The 24,010-nt window shown below is 40.6% G+C and overlaps 1 protein-coding gene across 1 annotated transcript; it reads left to right on the top strand.

The window, feature by feature from the left end:
- The first annotated feature begins 523 nt into the window (after positions 1 to 523).
- LMBRD2 (LMBR1 domain containing 2) lies at positions 524 to 22,894 on the top strand. Its single transcript, XM_075184308.1, has 18 exons — positions 524 to 659; positions 3,263 to 3,493; positions 4,042 to 4,175; positions 6,369 to 6,479; positions 7,373 to 7,540; positions 8,927 to 9,137; positions 9,279 to 9,353; positions 9,720 to 9,833; positions 10,278 to 10,458; positions 10,928 to 11,109; positions 11,827 to 11,960; positions 12,732 to 12,837; positions 12,930 to 13,027; positions 13,963 to 14,066; positions 14,245 to 14,291; positions 18,201 to 18,306; positions 18,406 to 18,532; positions 18,853 to 22,894. Exons 2-18 carry the CDS (start codon positions 3,320 to 3,322, stop codon positions 18,917 to 18,919), a joined length of 2,139 nt encoding a protein of 712 aa, XP_075040409.1. The 5' UTR covers positions 524 to 659; positions 3,263 to 3,319; the 3' UTR covers positions 18,920 to 22,894.
- The last annotated feature ends 1,116 nt before the right edge of the window (positions 22,895 to 24,010 follow it).

The following is a 24,010-nucleotide window of genomic DNA, read 5'->3' on the forward strand; positions in this document are numbered from 1 at the left end:
GCGAGTTACAAAAAATGGCTGAACAAAGGCTTTATGAGGCCTTAACAAAAAATCATATTTAACAATGGGATGGATTTTCCTTCAACCCTGGTATTACATGTGTACATGTCCTTGATACGTGTCAGTAGCACTTTTTCTGACTACTGCCTGAGTCTATAGTTTATTGAGAAGTTTAACTAAACACAAACTAAATTTGCAATCCAACATTTTGCCCTAAATACGCAATTGACTTCGCTTAATCTCTATGTGAATGGTCACAATGGTGGCTCTCCACTTGTTATCCAGCTACACTCCCAGTACGTCCCAGAAGCTGCAGTTTTGCTGTGGTTTGTAGTTCCACACCACTTGTACAGGCATACTTCTGTGAACTGCGGGATCCTAGTCAGGGCTACGTTTTGTTTACAGCGCATAATCCATAACTTTGAAGACGCCAACAAAATGGCTCCAGCATAGGAGACAACACAATAGAGATATATGCAACTTGCAATGAACGCGGGCGCTGTGTATCGCTGAAGGGCGGAAGTTGTCCGGAAGTGACGCAATGAAACATCGTTTCTTGTCTTGTCAGCTGTGTGTTCCTGGGCCGCAGACCCGGCATAGAGGAGAGTGAGGAGGGAGCCGGTGATGTGTCCTGGGGACCCTGTGTGAGGAGAGGAGCTGTAAGTGTCCCCTCCATCTCCCCATGTGTCCTAATATCAGCAGGTTTCCTCTAGTTATAGCGTCTGTGTCCCCATCTGTGCATTGGGTGTATGGATTGGGGTCTGTGTCCCCATATGTGCATTGGGTGTAATTATGTAACTCTATCACTGAATGTCTATTTTGGAGGAACTGTCTTTACCCGAGTGTCCCTCTTTTGTATTTGATGTGTAGATAAACTCCCTCATTGGTTTCTAAAATAATGTGATTTACACTGAATATTATGTGGTCTGTCATATGTACATAAAGTGTCTTTTGTAAATATGGGCATTGTAAAACATGCACAGTTGTTCTGTCTGGTAAATATTCCCATGTTTCATATGCATCGGTAGATGTAATATAAAATGCACTTACCATGTCTGATTTTAAAAATGCTCATAGATCTTTCAATATGCACATTAATCCAGTCTTCATGCATATTTGCAAAACATAGATTCAGGATCCTTCTTTCATGCACATGTGAAAGGGCTCTTACTACTGTGCAAGACTGCTGCAAAGATGAATTGGACAACATTTCCTAATCAATGGAAAATCAATGCAATGTAAAGGGACAGCCAATGACATTTTCTTAAGATCTTTGAAGATGTTTGAAACATAATATGTATTTTATTAGTACAAAAGTAAAGGGTAACAATGAGTTTTTGATATATAGGTTGTTACATTTGTAAGCTACCGATCAGATATTTGCTTTAATTGTCTAATGTAAAATATTTTATAATTGGTTTATTTAGATTATGGTAAGTTAGCATTTTTAGTTAGTAACCCCCATTTAGTCCCTGTAAGTATTACCACCCTTTCTGTCTTGTGACATTATGGTATTATTTTAACAAACTATAATTGGAAAATCAGTGGAGTGACGTGAGTCTTGAGATGTCACACCATAATCTGTTTACTTTAATTATTGTGATTCAGCTCATGTACTTCCTGTTACCTTTTTTGATTTATACATGTTGAAATATTTATGATTTGTGATCAGTTAATCGTAGTTTAGCAACAATCATGTAATTGTTGTATTAATGTTTATGTTGGTTTGTGTTTGGGGCTTTTTAAACCATTGAAGCAATAGTAGTTGCTTGACTTATCACTGGTTCCTGGTGAGTTGATAGGCTACATTCTCATGAATGTAAATTATTATAACTTAGAGATGGGTTGGCCTGTAATCTTTATGATGATGACTGGCGTATCTTTTGTTACACTCAGGCCTGCTGTACACTGGGGTTTAAGTTGCATGTATCTTAAGATGATACAACTTAAAATACGGATGTAAAAACACAAGTGTCAGCACAGTGGCTTAGTGGTTAGCACTTCTGCTGCACAGCGCTAGGGTCATGAGTTTGATTCCTGAACATGTTCTTTTCTGTGTGGGGTTTGTTTGTATGCTGTCCCCGTGTTTTTGTGGATGTGCTCCGGTTTCCTCCCACACTCCAAAAATATGTTAGTAGGTTAATTGGTTGTTATTAAATTGACCTAAGTCTCTCTTGGAGGTATATTTACTAAACTGCGGGTTTGCAAAAGTGGAGATGTTGCCTATAGCAACCAATCAGATTCTAGCTCATTTATTGAGTACATTCTACAAAATTACAGCTAGAATCTGATTGGTTGCTATAGGCAACATCTCCACTTTTTCAAACCAGCAGTTTAGTGTGTCTGTCTCTGTGTCTGTCTCTGTGTCTGTCTCTGTGTCTGTCTCTGTGTCTGTCTCTGTGTCTGTCTCTGTGTCTGTCTCTGTGTCTGTCTCTGTGTCTGTCTCTGTGTCTGTCTCTGTGTCTGTCTCTGTGTCTGTCTCTGTGTCTGTCTCTGTGTCTGTCTCTGTGTCTGTCTCTGTGTCTGTGTATGTTAGTGAATTTAGTCCCTGACAATGGGGTAGAAACTGATGTGAGTGAGTTCTCTGTATGGCAATGTAGAATTAATGGCGCTGTATAAATAGCTCATGAAGTGTCTATGTATTTCTGTGTCTACGTTCGGACACAGTTTTTTTAGCTCAGCTGTAAATTATGCAGATTATCCTTTAACGTGTCTATTATTATTTGTTCTTTTATGTTTGAGCAATCGCTAAATAATTGAACAGTATTTAACTCCACATTCTTTATAGCCTCCCATTTATGTGTTTGCTGATTTAAACAATTTGGACATAAATAAACCCCTTGTTTTTTTTGTCTTTGTTTTATAAAATGTCCTATGAGTTTTCCAAACCATGAACAATGCGTTGTTACATCTGTTATAAATCAGGTTTGAGTTCTAATGAGAGATTTTCGAATGAAGCTTAGGTTGCTTAGTGCTCTGTATTATGTGTGATAAAGTAGACCAAGCAGTAAGCAATGTATGCAGACTTGGCTACTACTGAGTAGTATGGTAATCTGGAGTAAGAATAAACATGGATCCAGTGCTGTGTGCGCATTGATTCATTAGAGGTCATTTCTGAAAGCAACAAAAGCCCTCTCAATGTATACGCTCTTTTATGATGTCAAATGCCCCTTTCATGGAATGTTATAGCAGACCATTTTAGTCCCTGTCCCTTTAGTCTCTTCCTTTTGAAGTAACTTTGTGTTACATTGATCTCTTCCAGCTTTGAACCTGAACTGTAATCCCGTATCCCCCTCCTCTGGTTAGAGAGTTGGTAACCATGAGCGGAGCTGCCCTTGGAGTTGAGATCGTATTTGTGTTCTTTCTTGCTCTCTTCCTCCTTCACCGATTTGGTGACTTCAAGAAGCAACACAAACTTGTGCTGGTGGCCACACTCCTAGCCTGGTGCCTGTGCTTCTTGATTGTGTTTATCATACCGCTGGACGTTAGTACGGTAAGTTATCACATCTGTAAGTCGTTGCGGTGATTTGTAATGTTCCCCAGTTTTGGACAACCTGTCTGTAATCTTAACTATCTAATAGGGAGACCATACCCTACTGCTAATTCAAATTCGCTCAATGAAATAAAAATGAAAATGGTGTTCGTATTAACTTGGCCTTATGCGATGACTTGACTGTTCTCTTAAAAAGAAAGCTAAACTGCACTTGACTGTTTCTTCCCCATTGAGCACCTGTTTATTCCTGCTACAACTATCCAGTATGATATTCTCCTTGTATGTGTCTATAGCTGCAAGACTTCTATTCCCTGAGAGCCAGGGGGAGTAAGACTGCGTTCAGTTGACAGCTCAGGTCACTGTAGTCTTTTCAGTTCTATTCATTTCCCTTCACGTTTTAGTATACTGGTATGGGGTGTGATTGTCAGTGTTGGGAATTGTAACTATGTTATAAATGTGTTACCTTAACATGGAGAGAGAGTGAGGAGATAAATGATGCGTACGCATAGTCTTTATTATATTGATAATGAGTCATTTTATACTTTCAGACGATCTACAACCGATGCATCGCCAGTAACGCCGCCACTCTCGCCCCCATCAACGTGAGCCAGTTGACCACTACCACGAAAGCAGCAATTACTAATGTCTCTGCACCTCACTTGGCCAGCACCCAGTCATTAAGGTATACCTATATATATCGCTGCAGATGCAAACAAGAGTTCCAGCTCATGTATTTAAAGGTTACTGATGTTTGGCATTGCATGTAACCTTAATACACACTATTGTCATAGTCTGCTAATTCAGACCGTGGAAAGTCTCTGCAGCTTCCCTCAAAAGACTTAGACAGGAAATTAGTTAGGCATATTTAAATGGCCCTCCCCTAAAACCACATGATGAAACCATTATTTCAGATATCTTCAGTTCTATTAAGCACATAACGTCCCTAGATATATTTGTGTATGATGTTGGTAGTTATTTTATACAATGGATGTGGCACATTAAAACTATGAAAATATGATATGTTGTATTTTGACAATCCTCCTTTAGTTTGTTGTGTTGTTAGAGTTTATGAACAAAGACCCCTGGCTAGAATGTAACTTCAGAGTGTACAAAGGTCAGTTTTGTGGTAGAAGGTCGTGAGTGGCTGTGTCAGAAATCTTCTTAGAAGCCTGATTGACTTATCGCTTACAGGTTCACTAGACATGTAACAAATAGTCAGCATTTTGTAGGTATAGGTTTCCAAACAATGCTACTTTCAGTAGTGTAGCTAGTCAGGTTTTATGTATTCTGTATACTCGTAACGGCACAGAAGTTGGAAGGCCTTTATTCTGTACTGAAGCTGGCTATAGACTTGTTTTTAACTTTGTGTGTGAATGGAATCTCATCCCACCCCACCACAGGATCTCCAACATTTTGCAGAATCATTTGGCTAAATGTCAGGTATCTGTTTGGGAGCCATGTACCACCTGTAAAATATTGTATATGATTTCTTCTTGATGCTTGAGCATGTGCAGCTTTTCACCAGGTTCAATGTAATGCAGCACCGTTCCTCAGGGTCCAGAATCTGCCCTGTACCCTCTTCCCATTTGAGCTCATGCAGGTTATTTGGTGTTTGGTTCGTTATAAGTAGGAGTTGCTGTATCGTCAATAACGGCCCCTTCGAGGGCGCTCAGCTGTGGTGTAACAGTATCAGCAGGGAGTTCTTGGTGGTGGCGGCATGATGAGTAGAGGTGTTTGAGCTGTAAGCAGTGGAAACAAATAACTGGAATTGGTTAGAGAGAAGTGCTCACGAAACTCCAATACCTCTCACAACGGGATGAGATGGATCAGTAACTGTATATTATGCTTAGTCCAGCTAGCAATTTGTATTGGATGAAGCCCCAGTGTTGTTCCACCAAGGGTTCTGTGCATGCCTAGAGCGCAGATGGTAGAGTTGAGCACATTGATACAATATTGTCAAAGAAAACATTAAAGTGGAAAGCTGTTTAGCGAGCGTGGGCCTTTGCTGTGGAGAGAGCCATAGTAGGGTGGATAATGGAGGACATGTCGAACAGATCTACTTCTATCCCGGAGGTGACGTGAAGAATGTCATAGTACCTTCTGTGAGATGTGCAACGCTAAATCAGGGACTCCCAGACCTCCCTCCTTGGAATGCATAGGAAGAAGGGACGCCTACTCGATCAGATGAGAGGGCTGCTTATCTTATGTTAAAGGATCACTAAACCTAAAATACATGTCTATTACACAAGAGCTGCTAATAGTGTCACATATATATATATATATATATATATATATATATATATATATATATATATATATATATATATATATATATATATATATATGTGTATATGTGTGTGTGTGTCTATGTATATTAGTTCAGCAAGCTTCATCAGGGAAGATTATGATGAGAGCTCAGGATTGTGCCGTTTTAAACACATGAAAATAAAGAATTATTTTGCCCGGAGTTCTGAAGTATTGGTACTTTGTGTTTATTGTTCTGTACTATGTCACCCTGTATGGTCTCCTGTTTGTATTATGTACGGCGCTGCGGAAACCTTGTGGCGCCTAACAAATAAATGATAATGATAATAATAATAACCAAACCAACATAGTGACGAGACATGCCCTGCAGGACGCATACTGGACGTCCAAATTGCACTTTTGCTATTAGAAAAAGAGCCCTTAAACTGTTGCAGATATCATGTGTGTAAACATATGCAGATAAATTAAAACGTTTATCTATTGAATGCTGCTATTCTTCACAGGTATCATGTAACTGATACAAAGTTCCTGCCAATACTCTGGTCATAAATCAGTTATATGACCATGTCCATGTACTAATGTCTGCTGCTGTTCTTGTGTTATCTTCCAGTAATGAGAATGAGTCACCCCGGCAGTGCTACAAACCCTGGAGCTACATCCCAAGGGGCATTATGCCAATCTTCTGGCGTGTGGTGTACTGGACATCCCAGTTCCTTACTTGGTAAGTGTCAGTGACACAGAGATATGTCCTCTACTAAACATGCCGCCACTTTGTAATTGTCCGTATCACCATGAGGCTTATTGACCATGAGTCAGATACCACAGATGTGCTGTTTACTCAGTTATTTAATTTGCTGATTAGTCCTAGGCTGTAGCCATATACAGCATGGTCTTAAATAATGCTATAATAGCTTTGTTTCTCATGATTATTTCTACTGTAGAATGTAGTGTGTAATACACTCCTTTTTAATAGACTAATTTTGGTTTTTCATTGTACACATACCTTTAAATTTCCATATCACTTATAATCTCTTGTAATGATGAAGCTTAAAACATATTCAAAGAAGTTAAAGCAAAAGAATACATCCTTCAAACAACTATTATAGGCTTGTTTGGTATTCATCCAAATGCCATCCTTGTATGGCTAGTTCAATAAATTAAACAAGAATATTACTTTAATCCATTAGAATGCAGACTATCATTTCGCTATAACTTTATGGTTTTCGTAGACTCTAGAGCAGTGTCTGCTAACCTGTGACACTCCAGCTGTTGTGAAACTACAAGTCCCATCATGCTTTGCCAATATATAGCATGTTATTGCTGGAAGGGTATGCTGGGACTTGTAGTTTCACAACACCTGGAGTGTCACAGGTTAGCCAACACTGCTCTAGTGATTGATAGTCTACACATGAAATACTCCCTTCATGTGTGCACTTCAACAAGTTTAGAGTCGCCTCGACTTGGCTTTGTATTAAGACAGAGATTTACACACCATTCTACAGATTAAAATGTTGAGGAGTAGATGCTATTTTTTTTTTTATTAGTATTATTATTTCTAGTAAGAACTTGTCTGACATTTAGTTGTCTGATCATTAAGATGTCTGCATTTTGCAGGATTCTGCTGCCTTTCATGCAGTCGTATGCGCGATCTGGAGGCTTTTCCATCACAGGCAAAATTAAAACCGCTCTGATTGAAAATGCCATCTATTATGGCACATACTTATTAATCTTTGGAGCTCTGCTAATATATGTGGCCGTGAACCCGAATTTTCATCTTCAATGGTGAGTAGTTCTTACTGCAGTGATTTCTTCCTTTCGGTGATCCAAAGTTTTTTTTCTGTCTGTTTCACAGACTGGTTCTTTTATTTAATTAAAGGTGTCATTGGTTTTTCACCTTTTAATTTGCACAAATTAATAAACCTGTGGCATATGTTCTACAGAGAAGAATGTCTGGATTTATTACAGTGCTTGTCGTCTACACACACAAGAGGCTGCTATTTTGTAAAAAAAAATTGTTATTGGATCCTATGAATTTATAGGCTGTATGTATAAAAGTAAAAAAAAATATTTATTTTAGTGGTTAAGTTCAGAATAAAAGGATAACCGTGTAGGCAACAGGCACACTTAATATGAATGGAATTTTGTTTTGCTCTGATGTACAGTTATAGGGGATGTACTGTTGCCATAATACTCTATCATCTTATTTAACACATTCAATTCCGAGAGTCTGAAGCAGCAGGTGTACCTGGCTTCAGAGATTCTAAATGGATGGGAGCTTTTCATGATCTCTTCACGTCCAACTATTCTTTGCTCTCTCCATCCATGAACACTCGTTGCATCTGTTTTCTCCTGGATATAAACCACATCATGAATGGCTAAGCACTTGCTTAGTAAGGCTCATACAGTTAAATAAAACATGGAATACAGCTTCAAATTTGTGACCACACATAAAGCATTTATTTATGAACTATCTGCTTTCAAAGAGATCTTGGGCCAATGACTCAAACCAGTGAAACTTTAAATGCTTGACACTTCTTTGGAGGGACATCCTCCTCTGTACCGTGGAGCACAGCAGAGGGTGATACACCCCCTCCATCAACTCCAACCTGGGTGCAGCCATGAGTGGTCCAGAAACTGTTCCAGAAGCCAGACAACATATAGGGAAGAAAGTATTTTAATACACAACACACCGATGAGCCATACAATAAAAGGCACTGTTCATTGTTCGCCTGACATTCCACTGCAGTTCTGTTAAAGCCTTTCCTCCCAGCTCCATTATAGACATCTGAAGCCCCTCCAGCATCTTTAGGAAGAAGTGAAACGGCTGAGAGGCCAGTCTAAGTGTATAAATCCCCACACTGCATTACTGCAAAGCAATCCTGGCGCTCACTTCCTGACCATTGCTGAAGCTCCTCTCTCCTAACATGACAGCTTTCTGCAGAGGAGTGAGAACAAGTGCGATGGGCATATTTAGTGAAGTCTAAACAATTAGTGGCTTTACTTGGTCTTTTAAGAATTTAAAATTTGGGATCATAAGAATATTATATTCCAACTGCTTTAAATTGAAAAGCAAATCCCACCATCTACCTTATTTGATGTTATTCACCAACCATTTCATCTACTGTGCTGGGTTAATCTTGTCTGATTTTTCACTGTTCGCTCTTTCAGGTATCAATTGCAAACTATTGGGATAGCGGCAGCCAACACATGGGGTCTGTTCCTCCTGGTCTTGTTGCTGGGGTATGGTCTGGTAGAGATCCCTCGCTCTCACTGGAACGGAGCAAAGAAAGGCTATCTGCTCATGAAAACCTACTTCAAAGCAGCCAAACTAATGACCGAGAAAGCAGACGCTGAGGAGAACCTGGAGGATGCTATGGAGGTGAGGCCAATACAGTCCGCTACTTCCTATACTTGTCCTGGATGTATAATGTACATCTTGGTACCGCTTTGGAGAACAATCAGTCGTTCATTCTTACAATGTCTTTAATCTGTTCTTTTTTTTTTTTTTTCTTCCTTACAGGAAGTCCGTAAAGTGAACGAGTGTATTAAATACAACCACCCCTTGCGGAAATGTGTTGATACCATTTTAAGGAAGGTAAGCGGACCGCATGATGTAAAGTTGCAAATGGTACTTGAAATGGTTTTGAGAGTGACTTAATTTAATCTTTGGGCAACTTTAACCGTATTGACACGTACTGGCTTCCATTCAGCACTGTATCATATAAATCTTTTACAACTTTTTGCATAATGTTTGGCGAAAGCTCAGGAAACAAAACATATGATTTCAAATACCTTCTATTCCTATATAACGTATAATAGGACAATATGTTTGAGAGAAGTAGTAAGATGATAAACTAAATATTGAGATTGTCCACAAATGCTTCTGTGCACTTGGAATACACTGAATAAGTACTTTGTACATGTACCTCTCTGTTATTACATTCACATGTGATCTTTCTAGTGTCCCACCGTGTACCAAGAGAAAATGGGAAGAAACATGGATGACTACGAAGACTTTGAAGAAAAGAACATAAGCTATCCCAGTGAGAAGACGTTGGTAAAGCTTCATAAACAGGTAGCGTACCTTTGACGTAGCGTTTCCTAATGGAACGAGTGATTGGCTGCCCGGAACTTCACTGGAGTCGGAGGCTGTCATTTACTGGTGTCCTGTCGGAGAGATGAGGTTCCCGACAAGACGGATATAATCGTAGGGCAGGCTGCAAGTTATATAAAAATAAAAAAACTTAAAGGTTCTCTGTCATATATAAATAATGCAGGCAGCCATTTTGTGTACTGAACCAATGTTTGGAAAAATGCAAATTCATTTGTAATATGTATCTAGGGTTCACATATGGTAGACTAATATATGTAGGCATAGATAGATAGATACTGGAATTCTCCTTTTATACGACTGTGTTGGCTTTTGTAAATAACTTATCCCCCAAGTGCTGTCTATAGTCATACCCCCTACTGACCTTGGCATGATATAAATCTGCCACTAATGTTTCCATCTCCACAGGTGAACTATGCTGTCCAAAGACATAACCGGACCCAGGTTCAGTGGCGCATGCTCCTGGAACAAGCCTTTCACCTGGAGGATGTAGCCAAAAATGAGACGAGTGCCACAAGGCAGTTTCTACATACCTTCCCTCAGGAGCCAGACAGCTGGCTCACCCGGCACTTCTACACCCCGAGTGTTGGTATGAACCATGGCAAACGGGCACGTCTTGTTCTACCCAATTGTGATGCTAGGGTGTAACATGGGCTAGTTGTAGACTCACAATTAGAGACTGTCATAGACATGTTTAGTATGTGATACACAGATATATTTAAATTGGAAAAAAATTAGATAAGATCAACTTATCAAAGTCATATATTTTTATTATTTTAGAGGAATGTTTAATTTGACCAGATTTTGTTTTTAAATTGTAATTTTAAATATGAGCCATATACATCAATAGTACATTGGTATCTGGTGGCTGAGTAACAGTGAATAATAGTTTAACAAGTATACGTTGAAACTTCTGAACGTCTGTCAGACTGGAAGGGGGTATTATGCTGTGACCAGCAGGCAAGAAAACGGGGGGGGATATTTTATACAGAAGTACTATTTTTAAAAGTACAGGAATTGGCTGTATACAGATGTCGGCATCTCTCCTTTCCCCACAGAGTGGTACTGGGAGTGCCTGTTCCGGCCCTGGTGTTCTCGGATCCTGGCCGTTGCGCTGGCTCTATTCTCCGCTGTAGTCGTGTGGTCCGAGTGCACGTTCTTCAGCACGCACCCTGTCTTGTCTCTCTTTGCTGTGTTTATACAACAGGCCGAACGGACCTACAACTATATTTATATTGAAGTAAGGAAAAAAGGTTTTTTTGTTTTTCTGGTTTGGGTGGGGGGATCTGCACCCTGAAAATATTTATTTAGGGCTTTTATATTTTGTTTAAATGGTTCCTGATGATGGTTTAACATGATCCAATAGGGTCTGAAATCTCTTTTGAAAAGTGTTTTATTCATAGTTAGTGCAGGCCGCCATGGTGTAGCAACGGAGACGTTTCAGACGTTTATCATAACTGGAAATATTTAAGAAAAAGTAGTGGTTGTAGTGGGAGAGAGATCAGTACTCATAGCTGACTTCCTGCCACTAATTGCATGGAAGGACAGTGACTGATAACATACAAATAGCTTGCTCTCGGCTGTACAGCACGTTCTGCCAATGTATGGCAACTTTTACATATAGATCTGTTAGTAGGGTCATTGTGAAATATGTAGGTATTTTTGTAAAGCTTCTGCTATGTTGGCTCTTTAATCAATGTATCAGTCAGTACTGCAGTAGTCAGTGTAAAATGACTCTGGGAATGATTTACCAAGAATTGTGCAGTAATACTCACCATCTTATACTGTCTATTCTCACTGTAATGATCACAACTGGTTGGTTGCTATGGGTACTGCGCATCTGCACACTGTTAGTGACTCGTGCTATATGTTTGACTGGTAAGAATTGCACAACACAGAATCGCACTAATGAAATTCTCCATTATGCCTTAGTAACGCTTTGTGTAATTGCTTTTAGGTGGCCTGTTTCCTCACCATATTCTTCCTGAGTATCTGTGTTTATTCAACAGTCTTCAGGATCCGGGTGTTTAATTATTATTATTTTGCATCGCATCATCAAACGGATGCATACAGTCTTCTGTTTAGTGGCATGTAAGTACAATGCACTGCTTCCTGGCTGGTTATCGTCACCAGTCCTTCTATATTAACACTCAACCCAAAAGTTGTGGTTGTAAAACTATTGTTTCTGTTGTAGTATTATAGTAGAATCTTTCTCTTCACTCATCATGTGTCTTGAGCATAGGAATTAGAGCCGCCCTCTTCAATCCTTGTACTTGGCCTGGTACAGAGAACTCATTCACATCAGTCCCTGCTCCATTGGGGCTTACAGTCTAAATTCCCTAACACACACACACACACGTCAATTTAGATAGCAGCTAATAAATTCCCTAATATACACATGCACACACACACACGTCAATTTTGATAGCAGCTAATTAACCTACTAGTATGTTTTTGGAGTGTGGGAGGAAACCGGAGCACCCGGAGAAAACCCACGCAAACACGGGGAGAACATACAAACTCCTCACAGATAAGGCCATGGTTGGGAATTGAACTCATGACCCCAGTGGTGTGAGGCAGAAGTGCTAACCACTTAGCCACCATGCTGCCCCAATACTTGGCACATAATACTAGGTTAGAACCTTCCTCTTCTTAGACTTGTATAGTATTGTTTCATCCTCCCTCATTCCTTTGTGTTATTAGTGAGTTGTATGTTTGAATGGTCCTCACCATTCTGTGTAGAGAATTGTATACTAGGACCCTTCTCTTTGTTTCTCATACATAGAGCTGTGTAAGAACATGACTTTTATCTCCCTGTGCTTGGAGCACAATGTTCTTTAACAACCACTTTCCATCTTTCAGGTTGTTCTGCCGTCTGACTCCTCCATTGTGTCTGAATTTTCTGGGCCTGACTCACATGGACGGGTCAATTTCTCACCAGAATACGGAACAAACTGCCTACACATCAGTTAGTACATACAATTATCCAGAGCACAGTAAGATAACATAACTGTAGCAACTCCTCTTTTTCATTATTTTGTTTTTCTTTTTTTTCCATAGATAATGGGATCTTTAAAAGTTCTGCCGCTTATAGCTGATGGATTTTACATATATTACCCCATGCTGGTAGTCATCCTTTGTATTGCTACGTATTTCAGGTAAAATTATGCCTTATGAAATCCTATGGTTCAGTGCTGGTAAAGTATATGCTTCTCTGACCGACTGTGTTGAAAGATGGGGTATCCTCAAAGCTTTCACCATTCAGTTAATCTGTTTAGATGAGTTTTACCTTTGGCGTTCTGTGGATATGCACTGTTTAGTAAAAACAGCTCATAGGTTTCATTAGCTGCAACATCTCCAACATCACGAACGACAGCAGAAAAAGAAAAAGGGGGAGATTCAGTTCGGTGCTATGTGTCTCCAGAACAGTCCATGGAGACTCTCTGCTCATTTTTTCTTGCGTTCCATAGAGGTGTGCAGAAAAATGAGTGGAGATTCCATACCGTAATAAGCAGCGATTGGCACATCCGAACATAAAGGTGATGTTATACGGCACCTCTCGCTGACTCTGCCCCCAAAGAATATTTCCCTCTTGAAGTCAGGAATACTCTATGGCTCTGACTCTGTTTCCAATAATTATGTAAACGTTCTAGTTAAGGTAAAACAAGAAAATATTCACTCATTGTTTTGGATAAATGTTCTTCCCTTTGTAATACAATGTAAGCGTACTACTGTTTTTTTGGGGGGTTTCCTTGTGTGGTAACTTGTCTGAATGTTTGATTTAGTAAATAATTATACAGAAGGGAATTGAATTGAACTTTTATTCAGAAGTAGAGTAAATCTCTTACACACAGCCAATGCTGTTTTTTTCATGGGCTGAACCAAATTCAGCTCCTTAGTAATTAGTGATGCCACTAATGCACAAGGAACCATTATCCTGTATGCCTCAGTGATGTCACTGGTTCCTAGTGAATTGATGAGCTGCATTCTCCAGAATATTAATGAAGTGTGGGTGACTGATACAATGTAACCGGTGATTGTCTCTTGCTGCTATATAATCATTGCTTTGCTGCGATCTCTCTTTGTGTCTCAGCTTGGGCACCCGTTGTTTGAACTTACTTGGCTTTCAGCAGTTCATGGGGGACAACGACATGACGTCTGACCTGACTGATGAGGGAAAAGAGTTAATTAGAAGAGGTATGTTCTTCTCAAAGCTGAAAACGGAAGTTGTAATGTATATTACACTCAAGTGCTGGTTATGAGACCGTTATTTACCATTTGTTAAAGAATAGTCCGCAGGTCATGTATTTACTTCCACACAAGGTCATTCATTTTAAGACCTGAAATGAATAGTTTGTTGCTTCTTTCATTCTAGAGAAGAGAAAACGTCAGAGGCAGGAAGATGGTGAAACGCGCAGAAGGGTAAGATGACTTGGAGTACTGTTATTTGTTTTAGGTATCTTATTTTTACAGCATTGTATTTGTACTCTGAGCTTAAATTGCTATCCTACATAAGGGGGATGTTTAGAATGGTCTTCCATTTTATATATTATCTAATTCCAGGAAGTTCAAGGATGGACGACACATGCATTATATTACAAGGTGTACACATAGGCGATGTGTCCACCAAATAAAAGATCATGCACAAACTACCTCCCCTCTTCCAGCACACTGGGAAACGTGGGGGGGAGGGGAGAAGACGCAGTGGGTCCCTCAGGTGGCTCTCTCTTACTAGAGGCAACCATTGGCATACTTAGGGGGCTGGGTCAGGTAGGGATTACAATAAAGGTGTAAGCCCCTGCTAGGGTCTGTGTTGGTGGAGGGGGCTGTCCTGCTGCCAATCCAGTGCTGGGCCCTGGGGGGGTGTTTTGTTCCTATCCCTGCACTTCTTTCCTTGTGGTCTCTCGCTCCTCGTGTGCAGACACCAGATTAGGCAGCCATTGTCCGCCCTTGTCTGTTCCTTGTCCTGTAAGGTAACGGGTTGTGGGGTGTTTTTTGGGGGGGGGTTTCTCAGTGGTTTGTCCCTTAGACTTTTGGGGCTCTTTGGCTGTATAGTAGGCTCACTTTCTGTGCTTTGATTGTGTGCTGCTTGTCTTTCACTGTGTTTTTTTATTTCATTGCGTTTTGTCCCATCTGTGTATAACATGTCCGATAGGGGGAGATCCTTGAGGGTTAAGGCTGGGGTGACTTCTATGTTGAAGTTCACGTGTGCCGTCTAATGCCAAGTTGCCGTCCAGATGGTCAGGCATGGACGCTTTCTGCACAGCCTGCCAGTCTGGAGATTGTATACATTGTGCACCATGGGGTTCTGGTTCCGATTCGGTGGAGCCTGGTTGGTGAGGTCTCAATCAGTGGGCGGTCCTTATCCAAATCCTCCTGCCTCCGTAGCAAGTGGAGTGGGTTCTGTTTCTGGATCGCTAAATCGCTAAACCAGGGTCCGACTGTGGTTGTGGTGTCTGAAGAACCGGCCTGGGTACATGGACTTGCGACTTCGGTACAGGGTTTGGTTTCCGTTTCTTCCTCCTTGGAGAGGATGTGGCAATCCGCTACGCCATCCTCCTGTTGTAAATGCAGGCAGGTGGCGGCACCACTGCAGGGAAATGATTAAGATTCTGACTGTTCTTCCCAGGAGGAAGGCAAATTAGTGGTTTATTCTGATGTGGAAACTTCTTTTGTGGAGGAACTGACTGTCTGGGTGTAGAGTATTTGATACGGGCTGTGCGTCAGATACTGGAGATTCCTGAGGCGGTAGTCCCTGAGACTGTGGTGCCCTTTGATTTTTCCCTCTTGGTCTTCATTGGATTGTAGGTTCCAGGTTTCTCGTCGGATGCTGTCTTGCTATCCTTTTTCCCCTGAAGTTCTCGCAAAATGGGAGGTTCCTCCACAAGTGGACGGTCCAGTTGCGAGGCTGGCTAAGGTCACTACCATCCCTTCTCCCAACACAGCCACTCTTAAGGATGGTGCGACCGTAAGATTGAGCGTGTCCTTAAGTCCATTTTTGTGACAGCCGGGGCTTCCTTGTGGCTGGCTTTGACGTCAGCCTGGATCGTCAAAACTGTAGAACGCTAGTCAGAACAGCTGTCTGATGGTTTGTTGGCTGGGAGACCGTCTTCTGAACTGCTTTCTTTAGTGGAACAGATTCAGAGAGTTACGGGTTTCTTGGGATCCACGGTTGGATTCTCAACTTCAAGAAGTTCAAGTTGACTCCGACCCAACAGATCTTTTTGGGACTTTAATTCAACACTTGACAGTAACGGGTGTTCTTGCCCCCGGACAAAATTCAGGCTTTGCAGAAGATAAGATCTCTGTTTGCTGTCAAATAGACCTCTGTACAGTTCTGCATGAGGGTTTTGGGCAAGATGCTATCGACTTTCAACGTGGTCCAGTTTCATGCACAGGTGTTCCTGTTGATCTTTCGGTGAGCTGAACCTCATGTTCAGGGGGTCATGGCAATTTTCATCCCAGGGGTAGAGCATTGGGAAGCAGATTATCTCAGCAGGTAGACTCTGCATCCTGGCAAATGGTCCCTCCATCTGGAGGTGTTTCGGCAGTTGGTAGTCAAGTGGGGTCAACTGGACATTGCGGTTCAACCGAGGAGACGCCATTATGTCAAAGTCCAGCTCTTCTGCTCCCGGGCCAGAGGTCCTCTGGCTGTCTCCGTATTCTGGTGGCGCCGTAAGGCCTCGGAGGGCTTGGTGCACGAAAGTTCTCTCCATGGTGGGGGGAAAGGCGTACTTGTTCCTGGTGTCTGCTGCTGCGAACAGATCTGTTAAGTCAAAGACCTGTTTTATCATCTAGGTTTAGAACATCTGCCTTTAACGGCATGGCTGTTAAAGCCATGATCCTTCGAGCTAAGGGTTTGCCCGAGTGTGTGGTGCAAACCATGCTTCGGGCTTGCAAACTGGGTTCAGCAAAAAAATACCATTGTATCTTGAAGACATATATTGCCTAGTGTGAAAGGAAGTGGTACCATACCTCCTCTTTTTAGTTGTCCAGATTGCTTATGTTTCTGCAGGATTGGCTGGATGCTGGTCTGCGTCTTAGTTAAAGGGTCCGGTGTCTGCTTTTGGCGTTCTTTCAAAGAAGACTTGCTATCTTGCCTGATGTTCAAACTTCAAGAGGTACTTCATGTACAGTCATTGTATGTTCCGCTTTTAAAACCTTGGGATTTAAACTTGGTGTTAAATGCTTTACAGCATTCTCCGTTTGAACACTTGGACACGGTGGATTTAAAGTTTTTGACTTGGAAAACTGTTTTCCTCTTGGCCATCTCGTCCACTAGAAGAGTCTCCTCTTATTTTTCATGAAGATATGGCAGTTCTACAAACTAAACCTTCATTTCTCCCTAAGGTGTCGTCAAGATTCCACATAAATTAAGACATTGTCATTTCTGCCCTGTCGGTCTTCGGAGAACGAATGTTCTCTTTGTTCTTTGGATGTAGTCTGTACTTTGCGTACGCATGTGCTTAGGACTCGAGATGTGCGCAAGATGAAGGATCTTTTAGTCCTCTATGATGCACACGAGAGGCTAGCCAGCCTGTAAGGTGTCTATTGCTCAGCGGATTACGACTGTAATCTGTCAGGCTTATAATTGGGCTGGACAGCTTGTTCCTGAAAATCTTTGGGCTCACTCTACAAGGTCGATGAGTGCTTCCCGGGTGACACGGCTTGGTTCTCGACTGAGTAGCTGTGTGCAGCAGCCACCTGGTCTTCTGTTCACACGTTCACTCGGGGGGACAGATGTTTGCATCAGGGGATCCGTTTCTTCTGAGCATTTCCATTGGTTTTTTTTTGGTTTTTTTCTGGTGTCTTTATGTGGGACTTGGTTAACACAAACTAGCTTCTATACAGGAATTGGGGTATAGCTAGGACTAGTGAACAAAGCTCTTAAAGTGCCCATGGCCTGTCCCCACTACCCTATACCCAGTGTCCCCCAACAGACTAAGTGGAACAGAGTTTTTGTAGTTACTATTCAGTCCGTTTGTACTATGCTGTTGGGTGACGCACAGTTTGGCCTACCCAGGAATAGCTGGGTCTTCTGTCATCTGCAGCTGCTGTTTTCTTTTGAATTTGTCTTCTTGCTGGGCTAGCTTAAATTGTATAGAAGTAGGGGAGCGTATGTGAAAAAGGGAGTGGAGTCAGGTTTTTAAGATTTAATCCAGTTTCCTTAATATAACCATGAATATAACCCCTGCATCATCAGAGAAGAGAATGTAACAAATCCAAAAATCTCCCATTTTTGCATATGGGAGCAGCTACATAAGTGTTTTCTATACACTCTTTGTATCTTTATTATACATGGATATTTATTTGTATGTGTTTTGGTTGCAGGAGTGGAAGGAGCGGTACCCCAGTAACAGGGAAGACTCCAGTCGTAATAGAAATGTCAACTCTGAACAGGCGGAGCCGACTTACACAGAAATGACCACAAGCCGATGTAAGAGCTGCTGCTATTGGTTTGAGTTTTGACCATTTCACCTAATTTTGCCAATTCCTTTTCAACTATTTTCATTAACTGTAACTGTGTTTTTTCCAGCATCAAAGTACACAAGGCCTAGTAACCGGACAGAGCGGGACCGGATAGAACTCTTACAAGATGCAGAGCCGCTAGATTTTAATGCCGACTCTTTTACAGATGATCCGCTGGATGCAGAATCTGGGAGGCAAGTCAAGTGTGGGGCTGTTGGCAAATAGTGAATTTGTAAAATGGGGAAAACAAAGACCAATCCTCGCATACATTACATGTCCTTCCTTTTTCTAGTCAATCTGAGGAGCACTGCTAAGGAAAACCAGGGACAGTGTCGGGAGGAGGGGACATGGGTTTTTACATTTAACTACTAGATTTTAGGCACGGTGCTGCAAATTATGAATATCTTCATATCTTTACTAACATACAGTTGTTTTTTTTTTCTTTTGTATTTTTATTATTTTTCGCAATGTTTTTAATCATTCGCTTTGTTTTCTGCACATTTTCTATGTTTAGATATCAGCCGGCTGGACGCTACTTATCCATGTCTAAGTCAAACAGCAGGATATTTGATGATGTATAATCCTGCGCGGGACCAGGCGACTGAACGTTCCAAGCACTAGAGAACTCCTGTTCTTTTATATCCTGTGCCTCGTATGTGCAACGTGGTAATAAATGCAGGATCATAATCTACGCTAACATAATTAGCATTTGCATATCGGTGCAGGAACGTCTGCGTTCGTATGTATTTAGTTACCACAATGGACTGACGTTTGTATAAAAAAAAGCATGCACGTATTTATATTAAAAAAGAAAAAAAAAATGGTAGATCCAGTTGGTGTCTGCACAACAGGAAAATAATGATGGATTCAATTATTGTATAAAACTTTAAATCAATCACGCTCATTTGATCTGCTGTCGCACAATGTGGTAATTGCTGTATTGTCCGTTAACAGCTGCTGCTTTATTTTTTTTCTATTCTCACGTGGCTTCAAGGGCACCTGTCTCCTACATGCTGTGGATGTCCCATTTTAATGGCTGAATATCCGTGAGAATGCAGATGATCTAATCGCTGGTCCCTACTGATATTGTGGATTGTCTGGAATATTTCTTCAGCCAAGATGATTGTTGGCTCCACTCTGTAGGCAATAGATGCACTTTATATTGTTCCTGTATCTAATCAACTGCACAGACCACGTACCTTCATAACTTGAGTAAAACATATACAGGTATGGGGTCCGTCATGCAGAAATGGTCTAACGTCAGTAAGACCAATAATTGCTAAAGTTTGTACTGATCTGATCACTGAACTCTTCATTCTGCACACTGTCCTGCTACACAATGTAACCTGGTAGGGAACAATAGGGGACAGTGTGGAGAAACACAAGGGTAACTTTTAAATATAATTAAGTATGTTTTGGACCTGTTGCTCCAAATGATGGGGGGGGGGACCTTCATCTAGAAAACCACAGAACCTAAGAATTCAAAAATAATAGATCCCATTTGAACTTTAGATTCTTTTATTGTTTTACTTGATGCTCCTTCCCTTCAGTATTTTCAGCTGTCCGTAGTATTAGAATGTTACCAGCAGCACAGATTATTTCGGTACATACAACTTCTTCGTGTCTGTGGAAGGGTTTAGCCAAATTTGAGTATAACAGAAGCCTCCAGTTCATACATCCTGCTCGCTTAGAATGTGCAGATATCACTGTTGCTACTGCAATGGTTTTGGAGACTCACACTACAGATAACACCGTAAAGAGGAGCAGAGAAAACATTAAAATGTTGAAATCTAAAATGTAATTGTATCCATGAGCAATTAATAGCTACACATAATGATCACTCAAGGTAATATGCATTCTCAAGCTACAGTGACAGGGCTATTTGTAAACTGCTGAAATACTTGAATACTTACATGAAAGTGTGTATTTAAATTAGAGTACTCTCAATGGTTCACTTGTGTCAACCCCCCAAGTACTGTATTGCTCTCAGAGCTGGGTACAATGTCTTCTACCCCTTACTGTATGGAAGACTTGAATGACAATGGCATTGGGCGTTAAGTGTATTTCTGGATGTCCTGTCAGAATAAACATGACAGAAGATTCTGTGGCGATGTGTCCACTTTATTGATGATTGGAGAGAGAAAAGAAATCCAATGTTCAGATGAATGAACAGCTTGGATTCACATTTGTAAAGCACAAATCGCATGAAGGCTTCGGTGTCGCTGGAAAGAGGTCTCCCATGTGCCTGCTACAGTGCGTCACTATATGCATAAATATTATACTGAGCAACATTTATAGATTTGGTTTATTTATCATTTTAATATTGTTAATGTGCAGAATGAAGGTTTTATTTTATTTGTTCATGTTTGTCATTCAGCCGTATAGGCTATTTGCACTATTTGTATTGTACTATGGTTGGGGTTCTCCTGTGCCACTACAGACCTCTAATTCTGAACGTTTTACTGAAAATCTAGACTCCGGGTGCATCCAGGGCTAATCGGAAAAGATACACAGAACAGTCTGCGATCTAAAGGATCGCAAAGTGTGGCTTTTATGTGTTTGGTTTTAAAACCAATTAGTTTTCTCTTCATAACATTTTGTTGATGTGTTAACACTAACCATATATTTACTGTTTGGTTTTTTGGTTTTTTTATTTGTAGCGTAAATATTGAGATGAATGTATGATTATGATGTACACCTCTGCCTAAAATTTACAAAGGTGTTACTTGGTTAAACTCTGCGAGCTCTTGGTCCTGTCCCAAGGTCCCTTTCTCTCTTTCCAATCCTGCTGATCTTGGGGTAGGTGGTCAGAGGCAGTTTAACCTCTGCCAGTGGCACATTGATTTGAGTTAAGTTCACTGGAAGATAAACCCAGCTTCTGTGCTTCTCTGAATAGTGATCTTACACTCTAGGGTCTCTCCATTAACGTAAAGGTGAAAGTTCAAATAGCTTGTCTTTGTGCACCTTAAAAAAAAAAAAAAAAAGGTTCATGCAGTAGAAACACAAGTATGATTGTACAAATTATTGATGCTGGATTATCTTTAAGATTTACATGGTCTTAATGTATACTGTGCCTGTCAATGGTAGCTGTAATACATCTCCCAAAATGCTTTCTTGTTAGTGGACCGTGTGCAGAGCCTTCTGGGAGTTGTAGTTTAAGAAGACCTGACAAGGGGTCGGGTTGTCTTGGCCTGTTGTACAGCTTAACTCTATAATAACTCTCCAAAATAAATGTGGTCTGTCACCTGCAAAAGCTACACCGGAGTGTCTAATCCTTAGACACTGTTCATTATTTTTTGCACTTTTGCGTTTTGTGCTTGTTCTGCATTAAAAATTAATTAAACTTGGAGGATCAGTGGTACAGCGAATTGACAAGGATTTGCTGACTATTTTCTCATTCGGATGACCAATGTCACTTATCTGACAGCCATAGTAGGCTGTTTGGTAAAAAGATGATTACTGTGCAGCTGATCCTAAGCGGCCACCCAACAGAATATTCCTATTGTTAAGTAATGGTATAACTTAAATGAGGAAATTCAGTTTTGCACAATCCCATCTCTTTCAGGTCTGCAGCAGATAGGGGTGGGTGTTTTCTGCCCCTGTAACCAGAAGGCAGTGGCAGGAATCTGGGGCTATGGACCGCTCCTCCATCAGTTTAATGCATGTGGGAGCAGTACAGAAAGGGTGTGCTTATCCAAAACTGGTCATTTCTTTTAAGCCGGAGGTTATCCGTAGAACTTTTGTCATTTCAGACCTGGAAACCTTATTGACTACTTGATTTCTAACAGCCTATTTCATAGTATCTAACTTGATAATGTATTTGGCACATTTTGCCTGAACTAGAGTAAATCTCATCATTTAAATTACTTTGCAATGTTTTCTTATATGCAGGAAAATGACCCCATATTTCTGGGGTAATTTTTTAATTTTTTTTTATATTTTTTTTTTTCAAAGAACGAGTTAACTATAAGCCCTGCAAATAGATGTATTTTAGCTGCCTCCTGTGAAATAATCCAGTGTGGTGATTGTATTATGAAGTGGGTATATAAAATCTCTTTCTAACCTCAGTCATTGTTGACTTACACCTGATTGGAGGAGGCGTTACAGGTAGCCATTAGTTACCCCCTTTTAAGTTGGGGAAATTTTTTTTTTTTTTTTTAATATGAGCTTGGATTTCATATGGGATGTAAATATTTTCTGTTGTAAGTAAGAGTATAATTTTTAGGTAACATATCTAATTATTGACTAAAGTAATGGCCGAATCATACCGTTACGAGTGACATCTCTTGTGTCTTAAGCACCAGGGGATCACTGCAATTTGATGTTGCCGTCTGAATCGTCATGTAATACAAAAAGTGTGATCTGAAACTCTCTTGGCCTTTAATGTTCATGCCGGTGTGAAGGATTTTGGGCTCTTTATTGAGAACTTTCTTTAAAACTGTTAAATTATTTGGTGTTGTGTTTTATATCATTCCTATGCTGCTTGTGAACAGTTTGTCATGAAACAAGCGGTCAGGCTATTTGCATGAAATAAACACTGTATATAGAATACTTTACACATGGTGCATGTTGTCATTTTGTATGCGTCATTTTCTTATGTCCACAGCTTGCACGTGGGGTCTAACACTCCAGCTTGTTGAGCCAGCTACACACATTGTGATAAATGGTGGTGATTATTGTTCCAAAGCCCATTGTATCGTTTGATTGTATAAACAGACTAAAGATCTCTATGAATGATTGCAGAAATGGAACATCATGTCTATGCACTGACGACCATCAGCGAAGGCAGATCTCCATAGAGTTTAGAGTTACGATCTTTTTAGCCATTGGTTATGACCGATGAAGAGCACAGATCTTCAGGAAAATCTTTTTAGAACGTATATAGTGTGTACACAGGAATCTGTATGCTGAGCAGGACTTTCAGATGTTGGTAAAATCGTTAACGATATTGCATCAGGAGAAATTGTCTGTAGTGTGTACCCAGCCTAAGACATTAGAATGGTGCTTTATTTTATGTGACGTTTTACTATTGTCTTAGGGCTAGATTTACTAAACTGCGGAATTGAAAAAGTGGCGATGTTGCCTATAGCAACCAATCAGATTCTAGGTTTTTTTTTTTGTACAATGTACTAAATAAGTAACTAGAATCTGGTTGCTATAGGCAACATCTCCACTTTTTCAAACCCGCCGTTAGAAAATTTAGCCCTTAGTGTTAGATCAGAGTCAAATGGGGGGGATTCAAGTCTGTGGGAGTTCCATTGCCCCACAGTTCTGGATACTATGGTTTCGAAACAGCTGATTTTTGCTTGCACCTCTAATAACTTACTGTCTGCTACTGCATGTCCTACAACGTTTGCCAACAAAGAGTACTACTAAAAAGTAAATTGCAAATGTGAAAATCTGTAATAAACCATAGCAAGCAATCAACAATTAGCTTTGATCTCCCTAGCATACAGTAGATAATGAAATAAAATGTTGCTACACATTTTACTATTTGAGCAATGTGAATAGCCTTCACTATCCCAACTGTCACTCATACCTCCTGTGCCATCTCCTCTCAACCTTGCCGGCATGATAGTACTATTTTCATAGTACCGACAGTGGTCAGGAACTGACAATAATGCAGCACAATTGACAATTCCACAATTATTATCTTTTATTTAAAAGGCGCC

The sequence above is a fragment of the Mixophyes fleayi genome, chromosome 1 (genome assembly GCF_038048845.1).
Source record: "Mixophyes fleayi isolate aMixFle1 chromosome 1, aMixFle1.hap1, whole genome shotgun sequence".
Lineage (NCBI taxonomy): Eukaryota > Metazoa > Chordata > Amphibia > Anura > Limnodynastidae > Mixophyes > Mixophyes fleayi.